At 42.5% G+C, this 17,061-nt stretch overlaps 3 protein-coding genes across 4 annotated transcripts; all 3 read right to left on the minus strand.

The window, feature by feature from the left end:
• Positions 1-4,444: 4,444 nt before the first annotated feature.
• LOC119006968 (zinc finger protein 205-like) lies at positions 4,445-7,972 on the minus strand. The gene is made up of 4 exons (XM_037076150.1): positions 7,014-7,972; positions 6,666-6,784; positions 6,429-6,546; positions 4,445-6,320 (listed from the first exon to the last, which is right to left on the minus strand). The coding sequence occupies exons 1-4, from the start codon at positions 7,408-7,410 to the stop codon at positions 5,326-5,328; spliced, it is 1,629 nt and encodes a 542-aa protein (XP_036932045.1). The 5' UTR covers positions 7,411-7,972; the 3' UTR covers positions 4,445-5,325.
• A 706-nt stretch (positions 7,973-8,678) lies between these two features.
• On the minus strand, positions 8,679-13,624 carry LOC119006966 (zinc finger protein 728-like). Of its 2 annotated transcripts, none has more exons than XM_037076148.1 (5): positions 13,451-13,624; positions 12,489-12,907; positions 11,985-12,109; positions 11,641-11,701; positions 8,679-10,952 (listed from the first exon to the last, which is right to left on the minus strand). In XM_037076148.1, the coding sequence occupies exons 2-5, from the start codon at positions 12,811-12,813 to the stop codon at positions 9,487-9,489; spliced, it is 1,977 nt and encodes a 658-aa protein (XP_036932043.1). In that variant the 5' UTR covers positions 12,814-12,907; positions 13,451-13,624; the 3' UTR covers positions 8,679-9,486. The 2 variants fall into 2 exon arrangements, with proteins under 2 accessions (XP_036932043.1, XP_036932041.1); XM_037076146.1 differs by having other exon boundaries at positions 13,315-13,624.
• A 1,721-nt stretch (positions 13,625-15,345) lies between these two features.
• mif (macrophage migration inhibitory factor) lies at positions 15,346-16,981 on the minus strand. Its single transcript, XM_037076166.1, has 3 exons — positions 16,764-16,981; positions 15,765-15,937; positions 15,346-15,615 (listed from the first exon to the last, which is right to left on the minus strand). Exons 1-3 carry the CDS (start codon positions 16,869-16,871, stop codon positions 15,549-15,551), a joined length of 348 nt encoding a protein of 115 aa, XP_036932061.1. The 5' UTR covers positions 16,872-16,981; the 3' UTR covers positions 15,346-15,548.
• Positions 16,982-17,061: the final 80 nt, after the last annotated feature.

A 17,061-nucleotide genomic window follows, 5' to 3' on the forward strand; every position in this document is an offset into this window, starting at 1 on the left:
CTCATCATCATAGTAATCACTTTAATCACCGTATTTACCCCTGCATGAGGCAGGTTTGTTCAGGTACAGTAAATCCAGTTCAGCTTGTCCTTGTTAACCTCCCATGCCTGACCCTGGGCTTGTGCAACAGCAGGCTCGGGTCGGCCTCCCCCAGCCATTGCGCCATTGAGCCGTGAAGGCTTGGCCTCGAATTTGTCCCGTTACCTTGGTGACAATGGAGCGTGACCATCCCCAACGTCACTTCGACACGTTGCCCTGGAGAGAATCTGAGCTGTATTGTGTCCTCACATCATCTCCTTCAGTAGAGACAGCGGGGACACAAGTGGAGCATCTGCATCTGGTCTTTGACATTTAACCACAACAAGAACAGTCTGTCTTAATCCATATTTAATTGTTAAAAAGTAATAAAGACTCAAAATGAAGCAAGCAAGTGGTGTTTGACAGTTGATCTGTTGACTCAACAATGACTCATGATTAGTTCACAGATCAGCTGTAAATATCAAGTAGCTCACTACCCCTGACACAAACAAGACTGGGCAAAACATTATAATAACAGTTTATCCCAGAGCTTAATAAGTATTTATCTGTGTGCAGGTGGGACCGAATCTCATGGAGAGTTCGAAATCAAAGCAATCTTACTGAAAAATAAGAATAAGATTAAATTAATATTGAGAAGAAAACACTTTAACTTAGTAAAAGGGGTGAGGGTCGATAAAGTTTCTTGAGAATGTATGACATGAACCAGTTCTTATAACCATCTTTGGAAACAAGGTGCAACTGTTGTCTTTCAGTCTTCGAGAATCAGATGTTTTGTCATCAAAGCTGAGCATATATGAGGGATAAGAGATAAAAATGAAGGAAGTCTCTGTGGGAAAGTAGAATTATTCATCACATATATTGGAAACCAATTAAAAAATATCAGACAGTAATTCCCCCTCTCTCTCTCTCTCTTCTCTCTCCCTCGTAGTGTGAAAAAAGAAGCGGAATCTGAGCCACAGTTTCTGATACACATAAATGGACTTTGAGACTCCGGCACGATTCCTGCCTACAGCCAGTAAACACGATAATGATCAGCATCATTCATCAGGAGCACCGATGTGTCCAATCAGACGCAGCGATGCCTGTGAGTGTCTGCCTCTGTTGACCTGGTGCTTCTCTCTCTTCCCACCCCCACTCCAATGTGCAGACACAGGGTTGCTTAGCAACCCAAGAGCAGCCTATCGAGCACACACACTCGTTCGTGCAGACACACACTAACACACACACACACACACACACACACACACACACACACACACACACACTCGGAAAACCCTGGAACTCTGACAGAGGAATATAATGTACTCCCGCTCCACCTCTCCATGCTCTGTGACCCCCAAAAATGTGAAGAGAAACAGTGAACGCCTCTGACTGGATGAGATTCAACCCAGTGATCGTGGCCCAGTGACTGCTCCTCTTGGAAATGTACACACACACACACGCAAGCATGTGCACATGAAGTCCGCTCCATCCTTATTTAATATTTTGTGATTGAGGCTGATTAGCAACGGTTTTAAGCCAGCAGCCATGAAATCAGCATTTCCAGCAGACAAAGAGCTTTAGCAGATGAAAGTTAAAAGCTCTGTGGCGTCTCCCCAGTCTAACACTATTAGCACATTAAGTGAGTGCTTAAATACAGTCAGCAGACGATGGATCAACTCAGTGCCTCGAGCGGGGAGACAGCACTGTAATCCCCTAAAGGGGGGTTTCACTACAGTAATGGCAACCCATATGAAACCACAACCTCGGGGGAGTGGTGGGACTGGGTGGATTACGAGCAGCCTTGAGAACACGTAAAAACCCTTTTAGTCCTGAGACACACACACACACACACACACAGAGGAGTTGGTATCTCCATCGCACACACACATAAGCATGTTCAAGAATGGAAACAAACACACAAGCACACACAACATCCAGGAGTATAATTTACCTGACTGAACATACATCACCAGCTGAGCGAGGGTTAATATTTCCTCTCTTTTAACATGTGCATGACATGTTTGGGGAGCCCGGTGCAGTAACTGGGTGTCGGGGGGATAATTTTACTCCTAGAGGATTATAGGATGGTGATGGAATGGCTCTTTGGGCCGAGGGCAAGGAGATGGCAGGAGGTTGAGAGTGTGTTTTGTTTTTTTTTGTTTTTTTTTGCTTGCTGGCAAATTAAAGCAGTAGCCTCAGGGGCAGAAGAAATAAACTGAAACATGGTTGACATAAAAGGTAAAGACCATATCACGGCCTGATCTCTGCTTGGAAAAACAGAATGATAACACTTGGGCCTGGTGATAAACACTGACTGGGACATGGCTACCTGACAGGGTTGTTATTACAAAGAGGAAGATCTAATTTTTATCAAATCATGAGGGGGGAACAGACAGGGAGCTATTAGTCTCGGGTCAAACGATTTTACGTGGCGCCAGGGGGAAAAACATGGGTTAAAAAAGGTGTTTTAAATAGGTACATTGACAAAATATCTACATACAACCCAGCTTGATGTAAAGCTTTTATCACATAGATTCAAAGCACCCGGATTGTGCAGTCAACTGTTCATTTGTTGCCTCTCCCTCCCCGGGGCAAAGCAGCTTACAGCATAAAGGAGATTACACATAACCAAATACACAAACATTAAAAAAAAACTGCAAAGCCTGCATGAACCCTGCCTGTGAAGTTACATACACACACACACACACACACACACACACACACACACACATATGCACCTATTTCGAGACCCAAATCTGTGTATAGATTTGTGTTTCTATTTGACCCGAGGCTTTCATCCACACATAAATACAGTACTTAAAAACAGTACATTCCCCTGGATGGCCTGTAAGAGCCTGCAGCTTTACTGCATTGGGATTCAATCCTCTCACATGGACACATTAATTCACTCATAAATCCGTAGATACAACACTCCATGACCGAGACATGCACCCATTCCTTTATGTGTCTCCTGCATCTGAGCCAATGTAGAGGGGGCCTTTCTTTGTGCACTATTAAGACATGTTTTTTTTTTATAACTGCGCACGTAAAACCCAAAGGGAGAGACAGACTCAGGTGACCCTCGGGAGAGGTGGGTCACTGAATGTAATCTTTACAATGAGCAAAGCAAGGACTCAGCAGCCGGGGGAATACACACGGGCGCAGCTCGGCCGAGCCTTGCTCAGCAGTGGAGAGATTCGTGTGAAAGGGAGAGCGGGCGAGAGACGGGGACAAATGTCTCATCAACCTCCACACAGCCCACATCCTTGAGGCACTTTCCAGTGGGAGTTTTTTTTTTTAAGTGATGGCTCAAAAAACACAGCCTTGGTTCTCTATTTTTTTTGTTGTTAGTTATATTAGTATTAAATTGCCTCCTTTTGTGTCATTGCTGGGCTTCAGTGGAGGGACTGTAACACAAAGATTACATTTCGCACTGAAAACACTGAATCTGGTAGATACACACTTGAGCTAAGGCTGCTTAAGGGACGAGTAAGTGGATTCTGCCCCCATCACTTAAAGGGTAACTCACCAAATTGCCCACATTGAAGTGTGTTTTGGACTACTGGATATGTGAGCAAAGTATTATAGAGCCTTTTGTGGCTCCAGAGGAAGCTGCATGTAATCTGATATACCGCCTCCAGTGATGGTATTTTAACCATTTTAATTCTACATCAAAGTAATGTGCCTTATTCCACCTGATTACTTTATGATTTCTGATGTAGCAAATGTTTCAAATTGGCAATGAAACATCCAAGGTAGACAAAAGCAGTCCAAATTCAAACAAGGGAATCGATCAAAAACACCATCCTAAACTAGAGCACACACAGCCATGAATGAATTGTGCCTGTCTAGACTAAGGACAGCTCTTTGTCAGCAACTCGACCCTTGACGGTGTTTCCAATGACTGTGCTGACCCGCATTTTTACACCAACATGCCAAAAGAAGAGATCCCAGAATGGGAACAAGATGCCAGTTGACATAGTGAATGCTTGATTATACATATAAGCTTTTATCATTTATTTTGATGTTACCCCTTTGTAATCCCTGAAATTTTGTTCACCAATGTCCTTTTTAAAAAAAAACAAAATAAAAAAATAGATTGAAATAACTATTACTTTGTAACTTATTCACATAAAGCTGATGCGTGTAACTAGTTACTACCTGACACTGCCGCTACATGAGGGCATATGAATATTTATTTTATCTATTTCAAGTTATTTTTTAAGAAAGAAAAACTGAGACAAAACTCTCCTTGTGCTGTTAGAGGTCGTTGCTATGAACAGACAAAACCGCTCACACTTTTGCACACACACACACACACACGTCAAACAGCAGGAGAGATTTTGGGTTTGGTGACCTGAGGACTCACACACACACACACACATTCTGATTTTGCCTCATAAGCACATGCTTACGGGCCATGACCATGAGAGAGATGGCATGATGACACAAGTGCATACATCACGGAAAAATATCTGAAAATTGAGGGCACATGTTAAAACATGCTGAGAGCAACACTTCTATCCCAAATCTATTTGCAACGTGGACCAAAGTCATTCCTACACTCATCTTCTGTATGTTGTGACACTGCCCCCTGGTGTCTTTGAGAGCACGGTGCATCAATATAAGAGCGTACTGTACAATGCATTAATGTTTCCGGCTGGGGAGAACAGTTTGTATGCGAGTATATTATTTAATTCCACTTTGAAAAAACAGGATGGAAAATAAAAGCACAGTTCTTCTGTTACAACACAATTATGAACTTTGTTTCCATTTTACAACACAGTCAGAACAAAAGTGAGGAGATGGCCAGTACGTAAGCAACACTGTAAAAGGAAGAGACGTGCTATCCTACCTCTGCATGCCACATGTATAAATCTAATATCAACTAGATTCTGTTTATTGTCTTTATGAAAAACATTCTGTAGTTCTTTCACTTCAAGTAATGAAAATGTACTCAGTGACTTTTCACTGACGGGAAGAACATCGTGGGAACACAGGATCGCCCTTAATAAACTCATCTTCTTTATAGCCAATATTTCGTACTAATGGATGACTTTTAAAAAACAGTTCAACACAGAGCTCGCCCTTTTTGTGTGACCCATTTTTCTGACATTGAATTGTATTTGTAAAAGTCGATACATAAATTAAAATATTCTTTTGACCACGTATGTCATTAATTACATAGGATAAAATTTAAAGATGCTTATTCTAAGGTTGCCCTGCATTAAAATATTTATATAATAATTTTGTCATAAATTTATCTGGAACACAACCGGTAATCCTGAAACAAGTTTCTTGGATTCAAATTGGATTAGGGCCCATATCAGGCTCTTGCTGCTCATCCATGTAGTAGGGATCTCCTTGATGGACTCTGTGATTGTGCACCCTCAGGTTCCCCCTGTGGGCAAATCTCTTCCCACACTCTGTGCAAGCGAAAGGCCTCTTCCCCATGTGAACGTCCCTTTGGTGGGCTCTTAAGTTTCCGCTGCGGGCGAAGCGTTTACCACACTGAGCACAGCCAAAAGGCCGCTCCCCTGTGTGTGTGCGGGTGTGCACGGTGAGTTCAGAGGGAGTGAGGAAGCTCTTGTCACAAAACTGACAAGGATGCAGTCTGACCCCTGTGTGGCGTAAAAGGTGTCTGCGCTGGTGGGAGGGGTAGGTGAAACACTTGGTACAGTACGGGCAGGTGTAAGGTCGTCCGCTCCCTCCACCGGGAGCTGTGGGGTGGCTCAGAGTATTTGTGTGTCGTAGCGTGAGCGACTGTGAATTGGACTGTGGTCGGAGTGGGTCTCTGTTGCCAAAAGATGGGACCCGCCGTGTGTGATTGATGGGGCCTCTCCCAACTCTGTCGTCCCTGGGTCTCCATGATGATTCGCCAGGGGGGGCTTGGGGTTGAACCTGGCGAGCTCCCCTCTGCCCCACAGCCTGGCCCTGCACAGAATTCTGATTGGAGTTCTGGTTCTCAGGCTCCTGGTCCAGGAAAGGGAAAGAGCTATCGTCATCTTCATTGCTGGTCTCGTCGGAGCCAAAACCAGGTCGGAAGCAGGAAGCGTCTGTTCCAGTGCTGCTGCTAGCTGGACCGGAGCAGCCGGTGCCATCGGCCTGCAGGTTGTCCAGACCGGACACCCCACCTCGGGTAGTGTCCAACCCCGGTAACCACTCCCCAGCTTGAGCTAGGCTTGGGTCAGGCCTGGGGGAGCAACGCCCGCTCTGGGAGATGGAGAGAAACGGAGCGGAGGCTTGATCCTGGAGGGGTCTGTGGTCTGCACTGCGACTGCCCTGATCCCAATGAGACACTACAGAGAAACAATTCAGGGGAATAATTCATGGACTTTCTCAAATTAAATATTCTTACAAAAAGAATTTCATCTTGTTGGGAGAGTAATGGTGGAACTTCTTCTTACATTTGGCCTTGGCTTGTGTGGCAGACAGGGTATCCATCTGTCTCTGGTCCACAGCAGCAAGGCTTCCCTCTGGGGCTTGGACTGCAACAGACCCCAGGGTAGGCCGTGAACCAGCCCGCTGTGGAAAAGAAGTACAACAGATCAGTAAGCCACGGTGCAGCTTTCACCTTGCACCGGCTTCTTCCATTTACTGGACAGCAAACTTTTGAATCATGGAGTGGCAGGACAGGGTCTGACCTCATGTTTTACTGAAGCTCCATCCTGGCCTGTGACCTCCTCTTTCATCCCGCTGAGGCTCTGACTGATTCCTTCCACTGGATCGGAAAGAGAAGACGCATCCTTTTCCACATTCAGTCCTGTGCAAGAGAATTATTGGTGGTCATTGTATCTGTAAAGCCTCTGGTGCCAAGTATGTTAAAAGACAGAGAAGGGCTCAAAATGGTTTGACCCACATGCACCCATGCAAAGGATAAACAGCTATCCATAAAAAAAAAAAGTTCGATTACTTATATTAAGTGTTTGCTATCACGTCCTACATCAGCAAAGGGCAAGTGAGTATTCATGATCTCCTGACTTAAATATTACCTGGTCCTGCGAGGGTCTGCTGCCTCAAACCGCCATCCCTGTCTCCTGAAGACATCTCCCCTTCCTCGCCCCCTCCACCCTTCGCCTTCTGCCTCCTCTCCACCTTCTCCAGCTTGCCTCGGAGGATGGAGATCTCCTCTGATTTCTGCGCTAGCTCCGCCTGCTGTTCGCACAGGCTGCTCTCAAAGATCTTGGCGATCTCGCACACAGCAGCTGCCAGCAGCGAGTCCATGACGGTGGCCAGCTGAGCGTGGAAAGCACTCCTCACGGTCTCCATTGTCCTTTGTTTACGCGGTGATGCTTTAATGTCAACGACTGATTGACACCGCTGTCTTCTTCTGTGGTTGGCCTCCAGAGGCAGCTGGGGGACGATGTGGCTAACACCGCACACTGCCATGAGACGTTGCCATGCTAAGTAATGTTAGCTACGCCATTCCCAGTGGCCGTTTGCCGCAACCGTTTATCTGTTAGTGTTTAAATATCTCCAGATAGTCAACCTGTGTGACGTTTTTAAGCTATGATGTCATGGCAATCAGCTTGTAGGCTAAAGCTACTGTTGTATAGTGATGACAGGCACATAAAATGCAGCGACTGTCTGCATAGTACGAGTACATAAACAACAAACTTCTAGCAAACCATAAAGATGAAAAGTTCTTAACAGGCGATGCTATTGTTATTAGCTACAGTATCGTTAGCTAACATCACATACAGCTAGCGTGTAAACAAGGGAGCCAGCGGTGCGTAGACAGTCCTAGCTCGTTCTAGCTAGCATTCTCGCTAACTCATTCTGAGCAAAACGAACACCGACAGACGGAGGTTGCAATGTTACTGATCAGTCGTCGGCCAATGTAGTCACTGGCTGACCTTGAATCCATGAAAACAGTTCAGTCATGCTCAAAGATGCGGCGGCTCATCGTCCAGCTAGCAGGTTGGCATCTGATATGATGATTGTTGCAAGTCTCGCGAGAAAAAAGCTGCGGAATTCAGTTCCTTCAATGCTGCATTTAAAAAAAAAAAAAAAAACTCAATAAAGATCGAATATATGTGTGTAATGATGTGTAGACTTTCAGATTAATCTCTTATATTGTTATAAAGACGTCGCACTATAACCTTACTTTATAAGGAAATAAAAACACATCTTTTAATACATTTGCAGGACAAGCGACATGCTTTAATTAGGGCAATGTCTCTCAGTCAAGCAACATTAATGTTAAAGAAAAGTACAAAATACAACGAATATTTATAACCGTGAAGCACGTTCACCTGTGTTCTTCCTTGTCTTACAACTCAAGCATGAGATGAAATTATTTTACAGTAACCAATTACATTTTGTCCAGTAACATCACAAAGATGGGTCCAAAATTCACCATAACCAAGCACATCAGCAGACACTGGGTTGATCTGAAAGATTGTGATTAAGGCACATGGGAGACAAACATGCACAGAGACCTCAAAATTAAACTTCACAGGTTTGCTGCGAGATGACAGATTTTTAACAAGCAGAGATTTTGTTATACGGCCTCAACCGTAGCTATTCCTTTAGAACATATACTGGAGCTTTGCAACCTATATTGTTGTGAGAGCAGGTGTGCTTTAAGTCAATGTTGGATTTACACAACTGCATCAGTGTCATTAAGTACCTTGATCAATTAGTCAGACACAATCTTTTTTTCCTCCCCTATGAATAGTTTATTGGTTCAGATTTTCTGAAAGAATTGACAAAATTACAATTACTTTACAAACTTTGTGTTGACAATGGTAGAACAAGAGCACTTGTTTGTGAATGGACCGCTCTGTACTAGGGCTTGATCAATATGATTGTTTTTAGGCTGATACCAATTATCAGTAATCAAGGAGATTGGTAACCAATTAGTGGAGCAAATACATTTGCAGTAAAAAAAAAAAAAAAAAAAATGTTGTGTCCAAATTCAGAATGAAATTACGGAATGTAACTCAAGTATTGTTCACATTGTACACTTTTGAGGTATACTGTTGTGGGCGGAGCATTGAGTAAAACCACATTTTAAATATATTAACACAAAAAATACCCGTTACCGACTTTCTTTTGGGGAATATTAGCCCCAATAATCAGTCTATCCCTACTCTGTACATATGCAGAGAAACCTATGAAATTCAGAAACTGAAATGTAACAGTAAGCGTGATGTTTAACTGCAAAAGTAAGTTCTTAATAATAACTTCAGTTCAGTTTGTGGTTCCATTTTCCATAAGTATGTATTTTAATTTGGTATCAAAACAGGATCTTGCTGAATTGCTTTTTGCAGAAACCCTAAAACATCACCAGATTCTTTTAATACTTGACAGAGATGAGGAATACTGATGTGAATTATATCATTACTACATCTTAAAATAGAAGAAAAAAACTGCAAAACAGCTTAATGGAAGACACCAAACAGTACGTGATGAATGAACATCATGAACATCCAGGGCTTCAGTGTCCATATACAGGCGATACTAACTGTAAACTGGCTTATGGCTCTGCATGTGGTTCTTTAGGCGCCCTTTATGAAAGAAGCCTTTTCCACAAATCTTGCAGAAGAGATGCCAGTCCCTGTGATATTTTAGCACATGCCTGTCATACTTTGTTTTTGAGAGGAATTTCTTATCACACTTCTCACACTGGAACAAAATACCAGTGCACTTCTTTCTGTGGTTGTTACGCTGCCATACACAACGAAACTTTGCAGCACAATGGTCACATTTGAAAGGTTTCTCTCCTGTGTGGGAGCGGAAGTGGGCAATCAATAAATATTTGGTTTTGGTGACTTTTGGGCACTTTAAGCAGGTGTATCCATCAGGGCATAGGGTGCCCATTTCTTTCCATATTACACCTGGCTTTCTGTCGTGCTTGGATTTTCTCTTAATGTTGTTGCGGTTGCTTGCTTGACTTGTGTCTTTGCAGGGAGAAATCAAAACCTCTTTATTTTCTTCAGTTTTCTCTGAACGCAAAGTCCATGAAAGGATTGCATTTGCCTGACTGGTATTCACCTGGTCTTTGTGCATTTTCGTTATGTGCGTATTGAGAGCCCGCTTAAAACGGAATTTCTTAGGGCACATGCTGCAGCGAAATGGCTTTCTGCCACCTGAACCACGTATGTGCTCTCGCATCTGGCTGATTGACTCGTCCTTCTGGTTGGAGAATGAACTTGTATGCTTCTTGGTGTGTCCATCTTTCTGGACAGATAATTCACCAAGGCTGCAGGGCAATGGTAGTTTTTCTACCTTAATGATCACCTGTTTCTTGGTTGGTGACGGTGCGTCATCCCTCTTTTTGATCACCTCTTGTTTGCTCGGTGGTGAAGGTGTGTCATCACTGATCACCCGTTTTTTGCTCTGTGATGAAGGTGTGTTGTCCTCCTTTTTGGTAACCGTTTTTTTGCTTGGTGACAAAGCTTTGTCATCCTTATCGATCACCTGGCCTTTGTCTGAAGCAGCTTCTCCTACACAGGGCTGATGTTTTGGAGGGTCAGTGGACTCTGCTTGTTTTGCCAACAATTCCTTAAGTTTTGCACAATAGAGTTTATGGCTGTTGAGATAACTTGGAAAAGAGAACTCTTTTTTACAACCCTGGCACCTCTTGTGTGATCGCGCATGCACACTTAGGCCAAATAGTGTTTGAAATTTCTTCTTACAGAATTTGCAGGTGTAGATCTTATGACTGTCATTTTCCACAGACTTCTGTTCTGTAGACTTGAACTTAGTTTTTGCAGTTTGTTTCCTGTCTCCTATGATCTCCATCGCTTTTTCTTGCTCTCTTCCTGTTTGACTTCTCCGTCCTCTTCTTAGACTTTGAGGTGTGTCTGTTAGGTTGGTATATTCTTCTCTGATGTCTTGGAGCAATCTCTTTATGTCATTTTTTACTGGTCCCCGATGAGTTCTTTGAACAGACATTGTGTGTCTGTGCTTCTGTAATGAAGAACCTGTAAAAGAAAAACATTGCATGAAAATTAAACTGAGTCATTTAAAAGGAGAAATGACTCGAATATGATAAACTAAACAGTCTATTATCTAATAAACTAATTCAATTAGATGGGCAGAGCTACAAGATGAACTTGTCCAATTTTAGCCAATTCTGATTTTAGCTGAATTCAATTTTCTTCTAATGTCATTGACAGAATACAGTAATATTTCTGTAATCTTTCTTTGATGAAAACTTCAACTGTATGTTCATAATAAGACAGTGAGTAGTGACCAGGCTACTTGACCTTCTCTTATTGACACAATTCTTGTCTTGAGTCTTTCCTGTAATATTTTCATTTTAGCGTGCTCCATATTCACGTTTATGCAAGTCATGTCACAGATGCATATGTCATCCATGATTAGTTAGGAGACTAGCTCAAACTGTTATGGCAAGATAGTCAGCAGAGTTAAAATGAAATGCAGAGGAGGCAAAAGTATAACACTGTAGCCGAGGGTTTGGGATTGCGGCAAAACACAACCGAGACTCTCGCAGTGAGCATTGTCAGCCGGTCGGCCCACATCTGAACACCAGTGCATAAATGTTTTTAATCACAGTGTACGCAGGCAAGTGTGTAAAAAATATTTAAAATACTAATAATATTAATGCTATTCCAGAAATCAATCAGTTAATCCAAAATGAAAACTCACCTCTCGTGGTTTTCCTGCCACCCACTGTTTGCTGGTGAGAGTCAATGCCACGGATATCCACCTACAATACAAATGTATTAGTTATATATGCAATTATTGAAATGACAAGGTATGTGAAGTGGTACATGGTCTAAAACAATTAGTGAGATGGACTCTCTCAATGCCCAACTGATTGCCTCTTGATTCAGAAACACAATTATTTGATCCTGATGCAGTGTTGGGTTAGGGTGAGCTGTCCCAACACGGAGGTGTGCCGACAACTTTTTTAGCCCGTCTCTTCCAACAACATAACGTCTGCATCATAGGTAAAACACTAAATTGTCATGCCACCACATCCTCTTCACCTCCTTCTTGATTGGAACCTGCCACAGAGGAATGTGCAGCTTGCGTAGTCTTACACTGGGACACAGGCCAACCTCTTGTTTGGGCACAGCCTCAGAGCCCAGAGGAGCACACCAGTCAGAAGGTACTGCACAAAGCCACACACAAAGAAACAGACATGATCAAACTGTAAGCCATATAATAATGTGATTCATTTCCCTGTAATGCTTTGGTAGGACATGTACATGCACAGTCAAAAAGGTATTCTTTCTGCAATGCTCACATGAACTTGTGACTGATGATATTTACTGGACTTTGATATTTAGTGCCTTGCAGATTTTCTTGTACTGATTTCCATTAAACTTAACATGCACCTCATGAAAACGTCTGTAATGGTTTTAAACACACTGTCAAGTCAGGTTTCAAACTGAGTTCCTCTCTATACTGGCAGCTCTCTCTATAAGGTTTCTTTCACAGTAAAAAGTAGCATATATTGTAAGGTTATTCTCCTTATTCAAACACCATACCTTCAAAATCAATCTCAGGATAATCAGAAGTGTGTCCAGAGGCGTCCAGAACATTTTCGGGCTCTTTTTGAGGTTCTGTCACCTGCTTTTCATTCGTCTCTGTTTCTGTGTCACCTCCACACAGCCTTTCCCCCAGCTTGATCTCCGCTCTCTGTAACTTTATTTTAAGATTAGCTATCTCCTCTCCCCTCTGCACCAGCTCCATTAGATGGTCATGTAGGCTGGTCTCAAAGATCTTCATTATTTCATACATAGCCCGCCTCAGGGTTGAGTCCATTGTTGTTGAAAGCTGGGCACTGAATTCTCTTGTCAGACGGTCGGACATCCTTGCAGATGTGTGGCTGTAGCTTGCAGCTGTCCTTGATCAAGACTTGTGCGATGCTAAACGTGTCCTTTCGCTAACCACGGTCACCTTACACCTATACAGAGAGATGACAGATCGTATTAGGGTCAGCTAGACACACTCCAGCCTGGTGTACGTTTGCTGAAACAAGCGTCTGAGTGAGGGCTGTTCTGCCACCACCATTTAAATTCATCAGTCACACACAGTAAGACTGTTTGGATAATCCCGTTCAGGTTAAGGGAGGACCATCAGGAACCTATGTTACCATGCAACATTAAATTTCGATTCAAAGTGAGCCAAAACAGTGGTGTTTCGCATGTCTCTTCCTTAACCATATAGTCGTTAGCTAAATATATCTATGTTGATGACTAACGTTAGCTAGTTCGGTTCATTATTTCGTTTGCGTCTAAAGAACAGAACAGAAACTAATTTATGTAGCTAACGTTACACAAGGCGGCATGCAATCGTCTGTACAATACTGACCGTTCGGCACAAGAACTCCAGAACAAAGAAACTTGCTCTTAAAGGTCTTAAAGATCTCAACTGAACTGGCAAAATCGTAAATAAAATATCAAAACCATCCGCATTTGTTTCTGTTAATTTAGTTTCACGAACACACCGGAGGATGGGTGTCCGCCATTTTCGCGAGAGGAGGAGTTACGACACGACTACGTCATCTTGGCCGTAATGTTAATGCCAGAACACACCACATTCACCCCGCATATTCTTATTATGTCTTTCAACATTTATAAAAACAAAACAAAACAAACCCACTATAAACCTAAAACATGACTGTCATGATAGTGTGAAAGGGTATTTAACATACAACGAGATTTTGCCTGGCGCATGCGCTCTCTGTTGGCTACCAAGCCGGGAGTTACCGTAGCAACCAGGCAAGTATAAAAACACACTATCCGGTGTGTTTAACTTTAACATAAATAAAAGCAGAAACGCTGCACTGTGACTGTACTACACGTTTATTTTATCTTTATTTAACCAGGAAGTCCATTGAGATTAAAGTGTCTTTTTCGAGGGAGACCTGTCAAAGACAGCACGCTGTTAACTACACAGTTACATAAATTATACAACAGAGCACATTTAAAAATAGACAAAGAACAAAAGGACACATGTTACCAAATCCATTTTAGGAATAGAAATTGCACTCCCAAATGTTTCATTTTTTCCTGTCAATGTTCACTTAAAGCAACATTATGTAGTAATGGAGGGGTGTAAGGATAACATTTTTGTTGGTTCATCCTGAAGTTAGCATCACCCCTGTTCCCGTTTTACTTATGAGATTTTTCAATTGGACTTTGGAATATCCTCGAAAATAAGCCTTAAGTTTGAATGTGACCAGTGAACTGTGGTAACCACAGACAAGCATTCAACCAAAAATCAATTTTTTAAAAAAAAACATTGACTTTGAGACAAGGGAAGTTTGAAGATGCTAACCAAATCCTGGGTTTTCAAACTACAGACTGCATTCTTGCACCACCGCAGTTTCTGAGTCTGTTTGTCAAATGTAATGAAGGTGCTAAGAAGGTGGTAGACTTCGCTGGCTGGCTTTATAAAATCATTGTGCTAAACCAACCTAGAACTCTCTCACACACAGCAGACTGAGCACACACTCTTTGTACATACACACAGTATGCTACAAAAGACACAAGCATGTAGCTGTCTCTCATCCAGGAGACAACTGAGCAGGCCTGAGGCATCATGTGGATCCATATACTTTACATATATATTGCATAGTTTGTATAGATATTCTGTCAGGGCAATTTGTAAATTGGGATTTTGTAGTTCTGTTCTGTACATGTGACATCTATTGCATGTCTCTCCATCCTGGGTGAGGGATCCCTCCTCTTTGGCTCTTCTTGAGGTGTTTTCTGATAAAGTAATAAAATGTCTCTTATCATAGGCATATAGTAGAGTTGTGTAATTCCCTGGAAAGAAAAAAAAAAGTATTCTGACCTACCCTCAGATAGCAAGAAATCAGTAAGCAAATGCAAATATATTTGAGTATCTAACTGAACACCTCCCACTTTGTCAATGAATACCAGGTTTCACGTTAGCTCACACTGAGCTCATTGTTTTCACACAAAGGTCGAGATAGGCACTCAGTTGGGACAGGAAGACAATTTCTAGAAAATCAGCTTTTGAATTTCGGGGCCACAAATAAGCTTTCCGTCTTCTGATATTTTGATTTTTATTCATTAAGTTTATCTTAAATAGATCCTCTTCTTCAAAACCTCAGATAATTGGCAAGTTGTGACCAGTGCCACATGCACCTAGCAGGCCGAATAGACCTTTTTAACTGAGGATGTGCTGACATGTCAGAGTAGGAAAAGCATGGGATAAATAATAACATCACTGATGGATTAATTCCATTTAGCTGCTGTTGTGTACCCAATATTTTCAAAGACAAAACATCCCAAAAAAGATGGGATTTTTTTCCCCCCTAAACGTGAAAATGCTGTATGCCTTTCAGGTTAAACAATAAAAAGAAAGCACCAATTATTTTTTGGTCTACATGGTTCATTTTATTGCATTTAAATTCAAAGGGATCAGTGCAAAGCCAAAGGGTCATATTAAGTGCTTTTAAGTCAGTCATACATTGGCCAGTGGATTACCGGGTGACTTTTGCTTCTTTAATTCATGTTAGTACACCTATGAAAATACAGGGAATGTTCTTCTATTTCAGTGCGTTGACCTCCATGTCAGCCAAAGGTGGTGTTGTTCCAGGCCACATTGGCTGCCTCCATGTCTACAAAGTTAATATAAATCCTGAAATAGACACAAAGGGAAATAGGTTAATGAGATTAGACATGAACAGTGAGCAAGATTCCCGCATAGGGGCAGTCTTTGTTTCGGTCGCAATATTAAGTTTACTTATCAACTTATGTGCACTAATGGTGGCTATGTGTGTTTGCTACCTGTCAGCAGAGATGCCCAAGTGTTTGTTGAGCAGTCCACACAGGAGTTGAGAGTATTTCTTGTTCTGAGGACCGCTGATCTTGCCAATACTGGTGAGGGAGCAGAGTGCGCAGGGGTCTCCCTTTCCCCCGAACATCATCGTCTGGTCAGGGTTGATGTGCACGGCAATGTACTGGTACATGCAGGACAGAGACACAAAAGAGATGTCAACCAACACTGGGTGGATCTAATCAAAACACAGGGTGGAGGCCCTGGATAACAGTGAAGGGTGAACAGTTTCCCCACCGCAATTCAAGTTTGTCACCAGATTATACCTGTAAAATTTAAGATTTCTTTCTCATTATTATTTATAAATTTGACTATTTACTTTACAGCAGTTTCACTACATACTGGTCTAAAAGCAGCTTAATATTCTGGTGAGAAATACTGAATCACTTTGGTGTATTTTAACATATTAAAAAGGTGCAATATGTAATAATTTTGGTTTAAAACATTATAAAAATATATATGAAAAATATGGGAGGGAAAAATTATATTAAGATGAGACAGTTTTGACATTAGAGTCAAAGGCATCTAAGGATACCTACTGAGGTTAGCATGCTAGTGCTAACAAGCTAAACAACAGCTGCAGTCATAAACAGAACACAGTCAGCAGCAGTTAGCGACTCTCATTATATGCAAACCCTGTTTGTTTCGGTGTGTTTGCTTTTAACATGTGGGTTTACTGAACTACTGACACCATGATTAATCATTGACCAGGAACTCTTGAAATAACGGAGTGTTTGCATAATTGCGCCACAAGCTCGCCTCATTCAGAGAGGCGTTAGATATCATAGTTTAGCTGCGAAATAAACGAACATCAGACTTAATCTGCTGCTCGTGTTGCACCCAGCAGAATAGTCAAGTCATTCATGTGGGAAAGAATGAGGGCGGATTTAGTTCTGGACGTCCGGATGAGCAGGTCCTGCAGGATTGAGCGCGCACCTGGCCTAACTCACCTGTGCAGGTTTGCCCATCGCTTTAGCCAGCTCCTCGGTGGCCTCCGACAACAGGCTCGACGGCACATCGCCTTTGGCCACGTTGGTGTTCACCACAAACATCGGCATGATGACTTGTCTTCTGCGCTGTCTTCACCCCCCCTTCGCGGACTGGACTGCAGATGGCAGACGCTGCAACTCAACCCCAGAGGCGGAAGAAACGACGTGTCTTCCTCTCTCAGTGTGCAACCATGAAGCAAACATTAACAACAGCGCCTCCATCCTCCCTGGAAGACATTTTAATGTTGACACTGTGTGA

This window comes from Acanthopagrus latus, chromosome 18, assembly GCF_904848185.1.
Source record: "Acanthopagrus latus isolate v.2019 chromosome 18, fAcaLat1.1, whole genome shotgun sequence".
NCBI lineage: Eukaryota > Metazoa > Chordata > Actinopteri > Spariformes > Sparidae > Acanthopagrus > Acanthopagrus latus.

Bases quoted from the DNA above. Each gene is read 5' to 3' on its own strand.
- LOC119006968 (XM_037076150.1), bottom strand. From the start codon at position 7,410: ATGGCAGTGTGCGGTGTTAGCCACATCGTCCCCCAGCTGCCTCTGGAG. The intron at 6,785-7,013 runs GTAATATTTAAG...TCTCTTGCACAG, and splicing joins GCAGACCCTCGCAGGACCAG to GACTGAATGTGGAAAAGGAT. The intron at 6,321-6,428 runs GTAAGAAGAAGT...GTTTCTCTGTAG, and splicing joins CACACAAGCCAAGGCCAAAT to TGTCTCATTGGGATCAGGGC.
- LOC119006966 (XM_037076148.1), bottom strand. From the start codon at position 12,813: ATGTCCGACCGTCTGACAAGAGAATTCAGTGCCCAGCTTTCAACAACA. The intron at 12,110-12,488 runs GTATGGTGTTTG...GGCTTTGTGCAG, and splicing joins TCCTGAGATTGATTTTGAAG to TACCTTCTGACTGGTGTGCT. The intron at 10,953-11,640 runs GTGAGTTTTCAT...TTTCTTTTACAG, and splicing joins TGGCAGGAAAACCACGAGAG to GTTCTTCATTACAGAAGCAC.
- mif (XM_037076166.1), bottom strand. From the start codon at position 16,871: ATGCCGATGTTTGTGGTGAACACCAACGTGGCCAAAGGCGATGTGCCG. The intron at 15,938-16,763 runs GTGAGTTAGGCC...TGCATGTACCAG, and splicing joins CGATGGGCAAACCTGCACAG to TACATTGCCGTGCACATCAA. The intron at 15,616-15,764 runs GTAGCAAACACA...TGTCTATTTCAG, and splicing joins TTGGGCATCTCTGCTGACAG to GATTTATATTAACTTTGTAG.